This window comes from Lepisosteus platostomus, chromosome 5 (assembly GCF_059453375.1).
Source record: "Lepisosteus platostomus isolate fLepPlt1 chromosome 5, fLepPlt1.hap1, whole genome shotgun sequence".
In the NCBI taxonomy this organism is placed as follows: Eukaryota; Metazoa; Chordata; class Actinopteri; order Semionotiformes; family Lepisosteidae; genus Lepisosteus; species Lepisosteus platostomus.
Genome location: NC_142615.1, coordinates 69,801,980 through 69,814,831, shown reverse-complemented (window position 1 = coordinate 69,814,831; position 12,852 = coordinate 69,801,980). Strand labels below are relative to the sequence as shown.

Genomic DNA, 12,852 nt, shown 5'->3' with positions numbered 1-12,852 from the left:
AGGGTGGGGTGTGTTCCTTGTGTTCCTTGTGCTGACTCTCCTGTCTCCCCGCAGACGGAGCACGTTCTCCGGTCCGCGTTCGGAAAGGCTTTCCTGCGCTCCGAGGTGATCGGGTTCAGGTGAGTGTCGCCCCCTCACCCCCTCCCTCCCTCCCTCCCTCCCTCTCTTCCTCGCTCCACGAGCACAGCTCTCATCCGCACCCTTGCCCTCTCCCCCTGCAGGTCGGGCTCAGTCATCGTCGACCAGGACGCCGTGTTCACGGACTCGGCGCCCACGATGGCGGCGGTGGTCAACACCCTGAACGCGGCGGCGGAGAACAACACGTTCAGCTTCGCCGTCCTCGCCGGCTCCTTTCTGCCCCAAGGTGAGGTGTACAGCTCCTGCGCAGGAACGCTGTGCCTCTGTGCTCTGCACTCCTGTGTGAACTGAGCCGGATCTGGGCTCGGGGCTGTGAGATCGGGGCCTGACGCTGTGCCTCTGTGATCTGCGCTCCTTTGTGAACTGAGCCGGATCTGGGCTCGGGGCTGTGAGATCGGGGCCCGACGCTGTGCCTCTGTGCTCTGCACTCCTGTGTGAACTGAGCCGGATCTGGGCTCGGGGCTGTGAGATCGGGGCCTGACGCTGTGCCTCTGTGATCTGCGCTCCTTTGTGAACTGAGCCGGATCTGGGCTCGGGGCTGTGAGATCGTGGCCTGACGCTGTGCCTCTGTGCTCTGCACTCCTGTGTGAACTGAGCCGGATCTGGGCTCGGGGCTGTGAGATCGGGGCCCGACGCTGTGCCTCTGTGCTCTGTGCTCCTGTGTGAACTGAGCCGGATCTGGGCTCGGGGCTGTGAGATCGGGGCCTGACGCTGTGCCTCTGTGCTCTGCGCTCCTGTGTGAACTGAGCCGGATCTGGGCTCGGGGCTGTGAGATCGGGGCCTGACGCTGTGCCTCTGTGCTCTGCGCTCCTGTGTGAACTGAGCCGGATCTGGGCTCGGGGCTGTGAGATCGGGGCCTGACGCTGTGCCTCTGTGATCTGCGCTCCTGTGTGAACTGAGCCGGATCTGGGCTCGGGGCTGTGAGATCGAGACCCGACGCTCTGTCAGACCAGAGCCCTCCTCTTCTGAGAACCAGTAATTTAGACTTGTGGCCTAAAAACCAAGTGACATTACAATCTTGTCTTTCATCTTTCTCTTTCTCCCTTACAGCATTGTCTTCTACAGAAGCTCCCACTACAACTACAAACACTGCTACAACAACTGAGCCTCCCACTACAACAACCACACCTCCCACTACAACCACTACTCCCACTACAACAACAGAGCCTCCCACTACAACAACCGAGCCTCAAACTAAAACAACCGAGCCGCCTACCACACCAACTACACCGTCCACTACAACAACCGAGCCTCCCACTACAACAACCAAGCCTCCCACTACAACTACACCTCCCACTACATCAACCAAGCCTCCTTCTACAACTACACCTCCCACTACAACAACCGAGCCACCCACTACAACAACCACACCTCCCACTACAACAACCGAGCCTCCTTCTACAACTACACCTCCCACTACAACAACCGAGCCACCCACTACAACAACCACACCTCCCACTACAACAACCAAGCCTCCTTCTACAACCACACCTCCCACTACAACAACCACATCTCCCACTACAACTACACCTCCCACTACAACAACCGAGCCTCCCACTACAACAACCGAGCCTCCCACGACAACCACACCTCCCACTACAACAACTGAGCCTCCTACTACTACTACTACACCTCCCACTACAACAAGCGAGCCTCCCACTACAACCACTAAGCCTCCCACTACAACCGAGCCTCCCTCTACAACTACATCTCCCACTACAACCACACCTCCCACTACATCAACCACACCTCCCACTACAACAAGCGAGCCTCCCACTACAACCACACCTCCCACTACAACAACTGAGCCTCCCACTACATCAACCACACCTCCCACTACAACAACTGAGCCTCCCACTACTACTACTACACCTCCCACTACAAGTGAGCCTCCCACTACAACAACCGAGCCACCCACAACTACACCTCCCACTACAACAACCGAGCCTCCCACAACATCAACCACACCTCCCACTACAACAAGCGAGCCTCCCACTACAACAACCGAGCCTCCCACTACAACAACCACACCTCCCACTACAACAACCGCACCTCCCACTACTACAACCGCGCCTCCCACTACAACTACACCTCCCACTACAACAACCGAGCCTCCCACTACAACTACACCTCCCACTACAACAACTGAGCCTCCCACTACAACCACTACTCCCACTACAACAACCGAGCCTCCCACTACAACAACCACACCTCCCACTACAACAACCGAGCCTCCCACTACAACAACCACACCGCCCACTACAACAACCGAGCCTCCCACTACAACAACCACACCTACCACTACAACAACTGAGCCTCCCACTACTACTACTACACCTCCCACTACAAGTGAGCCTCCCACTACAACAACCGAGCCTCCCACAACTACACCTCCCAGTACAACAACCGATCCTCCCTCAACATCAACCACACCTCCCACTACAACAAGCGAGCCTCCCACTACAACAACCGAGCCTCCCACTACAACAACCACACCTCCCACTACAACAACCGCACCTCCCACTACTACAACCGCGCCTCCCACTACAACTACACCTCCCACTACAACAACTGAGCCTCCCACTACAACCACTACTCCCACTACAACAACCACGCCTCCCACTACAACAACCGAGCCTCCCACTACAACAACAGAGCCTCCCACTACAACCAAACCTCCCACTACAACAACCGAGCCTCCCACTACTACTACACCTCTCACTACAACAACCGAGCCTCCCACTACTACACCTCCCACTACAACAACCGAGTCTCCCACTACAACAACCGAGCCTCCCACTACAACAACCGAGCCTCCCACTACAACAACCACGCCTCCCACTACAACATCCACACCTCCCACTACAACCACACCTCCCACTACAACAACCGAGCCTCCCACTACAACCACACCTCCAACTACAACCACACCTCCCACTACAACAACCACACCTCCCACTACAACAACCACGCCTCCCACTACAACAACCACACCTCCCACTACAACCACACCTCCAACTACAACAACTGAGCCTCCCACTACAACAACCACACCTCCCACTACAACAACCGAGCCTCCCACTACAACAACCACGCCTCCCACTACATCAACCACACCTCCCACTACAACAACCGAGCCACCCACCACTACTACACCTCCCACTACACCAACCGAGCCTCCCAATACAACAAGCGAGCCTCCCACTGCAACAACCGAGCCTCCCACTACAACCACACCTCCCACTACAACAACGGAGCCTCCCACTACAACAACCGAGCCTCCCACTACATCAACCACACCTCCCACTACAACAACCGAGCCACCCACCACTACTACACCTCCCACTACAACAACCGAGCATCCCACTACATCAACCACACCTCCCACTACATCAACCACACCTCCCACTACAACAAGCGAGCCTCCCACTACAACCACACCTCCCACTACAACAACCGAGCCTCCCACTACAACAACCACACCTGCCACTACAACAACCGAGCCTCCCACTACAACAACCGAGCCTCCCACTACTACCGCACCTCCCACTACAACAACCGAGCCTCCCACTACAACAAGCGAGCCTCCCACTACAACCACACCTCCCACTACAACAACCGAGCCTCCCACAACATCAACCACACCTCCCACTACAACAAGCGAGCCTCCCACTACAACAACCGAGCCTCCCACTACAACCACACCGCCCACTACAACAACCGAGACTCCCACTACAACAACCACACCTCCAACTACAACAAGCGAGCCTCCCACTACAACAACCGAGCCTCCCACTTCAACAACCACACCTCCCATTACAACAAGCGAGCCTTCCACTACTACTGCACCTCCCACTACAACAACCACACCTCCCACTACAACAACCGAGCCTCCCACTACAACCACACCGCCCACTACAACAACCGAGACTCCCACTACAACAACCACACCTCCAACTACAACAAGCGAGCCTCCCACTACAACAACCGAGCCTCCCACTTCAACAACCACACCTCCCACTACAACAATCGAGCCTCCCACTACTACTACACCTCCCACTACAACAACCGAGCCTCCCACTACAACAACCACACCTGCCACTACAACAACCCAGCCTCCCACTACAACAACCGAGCCTCCCACTACAACCACACCGCCCACTACAACAACCGAGACTCCCACTACAACAACCACACCTCCAACTACAACAAGCGAGCCTCCCACTACAACAACCGAGCCTCCCACTTCAACAACCACACCTCCCATTACAACAAGCGAGCCTTCCACTACTACTGCACCTCCCACTACAACAACCACACCTCCCACTACAACAACCGAGCCTCCCACTACAACCACACCGCCCACTACAACAACCGAGACTCCCACTACAACAACCACACCTCCAACTACAACAAGCGAGCCCCCCACTACAACAACCGAGCCTCCCACTTCAACAACCACACCTCCCACTACAACAATCGAGCCTCCCACTACTACTACACCTCCCACTACAACAACCGAGCCTCCCACTACAACAACCACACCTGCCACTACAACAACCGAGCCTCCCACTACAACAACCGAGCCACCCACAACTACACCTCCCACTACAACAACCACACCTCCCACTACAACAAGCGAGCCTCCCACTACTACTACACCTCCCACTACAACAACCGAGCCTCCCACAACATCAACCACACCTCCCACTACAACAAGCGAGCCTCCCACTACAACAACCGAGCCTCCCACTACAACAACCGCACCTCCCACTACAACAACCGAGCCTCCCACAACATCAACCACACCTCCCACTACAACAAGCGAGCCTCCCACAACATTAACCACACCTCCCACTACAACAAGCGAGCCTCCCACTACAACAACCGAGCCTCCCACTACAACAACCACTACTCCCACTACAACAACCACGCCTCCCACTACAACAACCGAGCCTTCTACTACTACTACACCTCCCACTACAACAACTGAGCCTCCCAATACAACCAATACTCCCACTACAACAACCACACCTCCCACTACAACAACCGAGCCTCCCACTACAACCACACCTCCCACTACAACAACCGAGCCTCCCACTACAACAACTGAGCCTCCCACTACAACCAAACCTCCCACTACAACAACCGAGCCTCCCACTACAACAACCACACCTCCCACTACAACAACCGAGCCTCCCACTACAACATCCGAGCCTCCCACTACAACTACATCTCCCACTACAACAACCGAGCCTTCCACTACAACAACCGAGCCTTCCACTACAACCACACCTCCCACTACAACAACCGAGCCTCCCACAACAACAACCACGCCTCCCACTACATCAACCACACCTCCCACTACAACAACCGAGCCACCCACCACTACTACACCTCCCACTACACCAACCGAGCCTCCCACTACAACAACCACACCTCCCACTACAACAACCGAGCCTCCCAATACAACAACCGAGCCTCCCACTACAACAACCACGCCTCCCACTACATCAACCACACCTCCCACTACAACAACCGAGCAACCCACCACTACTACACCTCCCACTACACCAACCGAGCCTCCCAATACAACAAGCGAGCCTCCCACTACAACAACCGAGCCTCCCACTACAACCACACCGCCCACTACAACAACCGAGACTCCCACTACAACAACCACACCTCCAACTACAACAAGCGAGCCTCCCACTACAACAACCGAGCCTCCCAATACAACAACCGAGCCTCCCACTACAACAACCACACCTCCAACTACAACAAGCGAGCCTCCCACTACAACAACCGAGCCTCCCACTTCAACAACCACACCTCCCATTACAACAAGCGAGCCTTCCACTACTACTGCACCTCCCACTACAACAACCACACCTCCCACTACAACAACCGAGCCTCCCACTACAACCACACCGCCCACTACAACAACCGAGACTCCCACTACAACAACCACACCTCCAACTACAACAAGCGAGCCTCCCACTACAACAACCGAGCCTCCCACTTCAACAACCACACCTCCCACTACAACAAGCGAGCCTCCCACTACTACTACACCTCCCACTACAACAACCGAGCCTCCCACTACAACAACCACACCTGCCACTACAACAACCGAGCCTCCCACTACAACAACCACACCTCCCACTACAACAACCGAGCCTCCCACTACAACAACCGAGCCTCCCACTACAACAACCACACCTCCCACTACAACAACCGAGCCTCCCACTACTACCGCACCTCCCACTACAACAACCGAGCCACCCACAACTACACCTCCCACTACAACAACCACACCTCCCACTACAACAAGCGAGCCTCCCACTACTACTACACCTCCCACTACAACAACCGAGCCTCCCACAACATCAACCACACCTCCCACTACAACAAGCGAGCCTCCCACTACAACAACCGAGCCTCCCACTACAACAACCACACCTCCCACTACAACAACCGCACCTCCCACTACTACAACTACACCTCCCACTACAACAACTGAGCCTCCCACTACAACCACTACTCCCACTACAACAACCACGCCTCCCACTACAACAACCGAGCCTTCTACTACTACTACACCTCCCACTACAACAACTGAGCCTCCCAATACAACCACTACTCCCACTACAACAACCACACCTCCCACTACAACAACCGAGCCTCCCACTACAACCACACCTCCCACTACAACAACCGAGCCTCCCACTACAACAACCGAGCCTCCCACTACAACCAATCCTCCCACTACAACAACCGAGCCTCCCACTACAACAACCACGCCTCCCACTACATCAACCACACCTCCCACTACAACAACCGAGCCTCCCACTACAACATCCGAGCCTCCCACTACAACTACACCTCCCACTACAACAACCGAGCCTTCCACTACAACAACCGAGCCTTCCACTACAACCACACCTCCCACTACAACAACCGAGCCTCCCACTACAACAACCACGCCTCCCACTACATCAACCACACCTCCCACTACAACAACCGAGCAACCCACCACTACTACACCTCCCACTACACCAACCGAGCCTCCCAATACAACAAGCGAGCCTCCCACTACAACAACCGAGCCTCCCACTACAACCACACCTCCCACTACAACAACTGAGCCTCCCACTACAACAACCGAGCCTGCCACTACAACCGCACCTCCCACTACAACAACGGAGCCTCCCACTACAACAACCACACCTCCCACTACAACAACCGAGCCTCCCACTACAACAACCGAGCCTCCCACTACTACTGCACCTCCCACTACAACAACCACACCTCCCACTACAACAACCACACCTCCCACTACAACAACCGAGCCTCCCACTACAACCACACCGCCCACTACAACAACCGAGACTCCCACTACAACAACCACACCTCCCACTACAACAAGCGAGCCTCCCACTACAACAACCGAGCCTCCCACTTCAACAACCACACCTCCCACTACAACAACCGAGCCTCCCACTACAACAACCGAGCCTCCCACTACTACCGCACCTCCCACTACAACAACCGAGCCTCCAACTACAACAACCGAGCCTCCCACTACAACCGAGCCTCCCACTACAACAACCGAGCCTCCGACTACATCAACCACACCTCCCACTACAACAACCGAGCCTCCCACAACTACTACTACACCTCCCACTACAACAACCACGCCTCCCACTACATCAACCACACCTCCCACTACAACAACCGAGCAACCCACCACTACTACACCTCCCACTACACCAACCGAGCCTCCCAATACAACAAGCGAGCCTCCCACTACAACAACCGAGCCTCCCACTACAACCACACCTCCCACTACAACAACTGAGCCTCCCACTACAACAACCGAGCCTGCCACTACAACCGCACCTCCCACTACAACAAAGGAGCCTCCCACTACAACAACCACACCTCCCACTACAACAACCGAGCCTCCCACTACAACAACCGAGCCTCCCACTACTACTGCACCTCCCACTACAACAACCACACCTCCCACTACAACAACCACACCTCCCACTACAACAACCGAGCCTCCCACTACAACCACACCGCCCACTACAACAACCGAGACTCCCACTACAACAACCACACCTCCCACTACAACAAGCGAGCCTCCCACTACAACAACCGAGCCTCCCACTTCAACAACCACACCTCCCACTACAACAACCGAGCCTCCCACTACAACAACCGAGCCTCCCACTACTACCGCACCTCCCACTACAACAACCGAGCCTCCAACTACAACAACCGAGCCTCCCACTACAACCGAGCCTCCCACTACAACAACTGAGCCTCCGACTACATCAACCACACCTCCCACTACAACAACCGAGCCTCCCACAACTACTACTACACCTCCCACTACAACAACCGAGCCTCCCACTACATCAACCACACCTCCCACTACAACAACCACACCTCCCACTACAACAACCGCACCTCCCACTACAACAACCGCACCTCCCACTACTACAACTACACCTCCCACTACAACAACTGAGCCTCCCACTACAACCACTACTCCCACTACAACAACCACGCCTCCCACTACAACAACCGAGCCTTCTACTACTACTACACCTCCCACTACAACAACTGAGCCTCCCAATACAACCAATACTCCCACTACAACAACCACACCTCCCACTACAACAACCGAGCCTCCCACTACAACCACACCTCCCACTACAACAACCGAGCCTCCCACTACAACCAAACCTCCCACTACAACAACCGAGCCTCCCACTACAACAACCACGCCTCCCACTACATCAACCACACCTCCCACTACAACAACCGAGCCTCCCACTACAACATCCGAGCCTCCCACTACAACTACATCTCCCACTACAACAACCGAGCCTTCCACTACAACAACCGAGCCTTCCACTACAACCACACCTCCCACTACAACAACCGAGCCTCCCACTACAACAACCACGCCTCCCACTACATCAACCACACCTCCCACTACAACAACGGAGCCACCCACCACTACTACACCTCCCACTACACCAACCGAGCCTCCCAATACAACAAGCGAGCCTCCCACTACAACAACCGAGCCTCCCACTACAACCACACCTCCCACTACAACAAGCGAGCCTCCCACTACAACAACCGAGCCTCCCACTACAACAACCGAGCCTCCCACTACAACCACACCGCCCACTACAACAACCGAGACTCCCACTACAACAACCACACCTCCAACTACAACAAGCGAGCCTCCCACTACAACAACCGAGCCTCCCAATACAACAACCGAGCCTCCCACTACAACAACCACACCTCCAACTACAACAAGCGAGCCTCCCACTACAACAACCGAGCCTCCCACTTCAACAACCACACCTCCCATTACAACAAGCGAGCCTTCCACTACTACTGCACCTCCCACTACAACAACCACACCTCCCACTACAACAACCGAGCCTCCCACTACAACCACACCGCCCACTACAACAACCGAGACTCCCACTACAACAACCACACCTCCAACTACAACAAGCGAGCCTCCCACTACAACAACCGAGCCTCCCACTTCAACAACCACACCTCCCACTACAACAAGCGAGCCTCCCACTACTACTACACCTCCCACTACAACAACCGAGCCTCCCACTACAACAACCACACCTGCCACTACAACAACCGAGCCTCCCACTACAACAACCGAGCCTCCCACTACTACCGCACCTCCCACTACAACAACCGAGCCACCCACAACTACACCTCCCACTACAACAACCACACCTCCCACTACAACAAGCGAGCCTCCCACTACTACTACACCTCCCACTACAACAACCGAGCCTCCCACAACATCAACCACACCTCCCACTACAACAAGTGAGCCTCCCACTACAACAACCGAGCCTCCCACTACAACAACCACACCTCCCACTACAACAACCGCACCTCCCACTACTACAACTACACCTCCCACTACAACAACTGAGCCTCCCACTACAACCACTACTCCCACTACAACAACCACGCCTCCCACTACAACAACCGAGCCTTCTACTACTACTACACCTCCCACTACAACAACTGAGCCTCCCAATACAACCACTACTCCCACTACAACAACCACACCTCCCACTACAACAACCGAGCCTCCCACTACAACCACACCTCCCACTACAACAACCGCGCCTCCCACTACAACAACCGAGCCTCCCACTACAACCAATCCTCCCACTACAACAACCGAGCCTCCCACTACAACAACCACGCCTCCCACTACATCAACCACACCTCCCACTACAACAACCGAGCCTCCCACTACAACATCCGAGCCTCCCACTACAACTACACCTCCCACTACAACAACCGAGCCTTCCACTACAACAACCGAGCCTTCCACTACAACCACACCTCCCACTACAACAACCGAGCCTCCCACTACAACAACCACGCCTCCCACTACATCAACCACACCTCCCACTACAACAACCGAGCCACCCACCACTACTACACCTCCCACTACACCAACCGAGCCTCCCAATACAACAAGCGAGCCTCCCACTACAACAACCGAGCCTCCCACTACAACCACACCTCCCACTACAACAACTGAGCCTCCCACTACAACAACCGAGCCTCCCACTACATCAACCACACCTCCCACTACAACAACAGAGACTCCCACTACAACAACCGAGCCTGCCACTACAACCGCACCTCCCACTACAACAACGGAGCCTCCCACTACAACAACCACACCTCCCACTACAACAACCGAGCCTCCCACTACAACAACCGAGCCTCCCACTACTACTGCACCTCCCACTACAACAACCACACCTCCCACTACAACAACCACACCTCCCACTACAACAACCGAGCCTCCCACTACAACCACACCGCCCACTACAACAACCGAGACTCCCACTACAACAACCACACCTCCCACTACAACAAGCGAGCCTCCCACTACATCAACCACACCTCCCACTACAACAACCACACCTCCCACTACAACAACCGCACCTCCCACTACAACAACCGCACCTCCCACTACTACAACTACACCTCCCACTACAACAACTGAGCCTCCCACTACAACCACTACTCCCACTACAACAACCACGCCTCCCACTACAACAACCGAGCCTTCTACTACTACTACACCTCCCACTACAACAACTGAGCCTCCCAATACAACCAATACTCCCACTACAACAACCACACCTCCCACTACAACAACCGAGCCTCCCACTACAACCACACCTCCCACTACAACAACCGAGCCTCCCACTACAACAACCGAGCCTCCCACTACAACCAAACCTCCCACTACAACAACCGAGCCTCCCACTACAACAACCACGCCTCCCACTACATCAACCACACCTCCCACTACAACAACCGAGCCTCCCACTACAACATCCGAGCCTCCCACTACAACTACATCTCCCACTACAACAACCGAGCCTTCCACTACAACAACCGAGCCTTCCACTACAACCACACCTCCCACTACAACAACCGAGCCTCCCACTACAACAACCACGCCTCCCACTACATCAACCACACCTCCCACTACAACAACGGAGCCACCCACCACTACTACACCTCCCACTACACCAACCGAGCCTCCCAATACAACAAGCGAGCCTCCCACTACAACAACCGAGCCTCCCACTACAACCACACCTCCCACTACAACAAGCGAGCCTCCCACTACAACAACCGAGCCTCCCACTACAACAACCGAGCCTCCCACTACAACCACACCGCCCACTACAACAACCGAGACTCCCACTACAACAACCACACCTCCAACTACAACAAGCGAGCCTCCCACTACAACAACCGAGCCTCCCAATACAACAACCGAGCCTCCCACTACAACAACCACACCTCCAACTACAACAAGCGAGCCTCCCACTACAACAACCGAGCCTCCCACTTCAACAACCACACCTCCCATTACAACAAGCGAGCCTTCCACTACTACTGCACCTCCCACTACAACAACCACACCTCCCACTACAACAACCGAGCCTCCCACTACAACCACACCGCCCACTACAACAACCGAGACTCCCACTACAACAACCACACCTCCAACTACAACAAGCGAGCCTCCCACTACAACAACCGAGCCTCCCACTTCAACAACCACACCTCCCACTACAACAAGCGAGCCTCCCACTACTACTACACCTCCCACTACAACAACCGAGCCTCCCACTACAACAACCACACCTGCCACTACAACAACCGAGCCTCCCACTACAACAACCGAGCCTCCCACTACTACCGCACCTCCCACTACAACAACCGAGCCACCCACAACTACACCTCCCACTACAACAACCACACCTCCCACTACAACAAGCGAGCCTCCCACTACTACTACACCTCCCACTACAACAACCGAGCCTCCCACAACATCAACCACACCTCCCACTACAACAAGTGAGCCTCCCACTACAACAACCGAGCCTCCCACTACAACAACCACACCTCCCACTACAACAACCGCACCTCCCACTACTACAACTACACCTCCCACTACAACAACTGAGCCTCCCACTACAACCACTACTCCCACTACAACAACCACGCCTCCCACTACAACAACCGAGCCTTCTACTACTACTACACCTCCCACTACAACAACTGAGCCTCCCAATACAACCACTACTCCCACTACAACAA

At 55.1% G+C, this 12,852-nt stretch overlaps 1 protein-coding gene across 1 annotated transcript in view; it reads left to right on the top strand.

The window, feature by feature from the left end:
• The window catches only part of LOC148671983 (uncharacterized), a 38,256-nt gene that overhangs the window by 7,903 nt on the left and 17,501 nt on the right, over positions 1 to 12,852 (top strand). The window contains exons 3-6 of the mRNA XM_088631062.1: positions 55 to 119; positions 222 to 364; positions 1,189 to 3,313; positions 4,556 to 5,680. Of these exons, the coding sequence (XP_088487188.1) occupies positions 55 to 119; positions 222 to 364; positions 1,189 to 3,313; positions 4,556 to 5,680 (3,458 nt within the window). The remainder of the gene's footprint in view (positions 1 to 54; positions 120 to 221; positions 365 to 1,188; positions 3,314 to 4,555; positions 5,681 to 12,852) is intronic.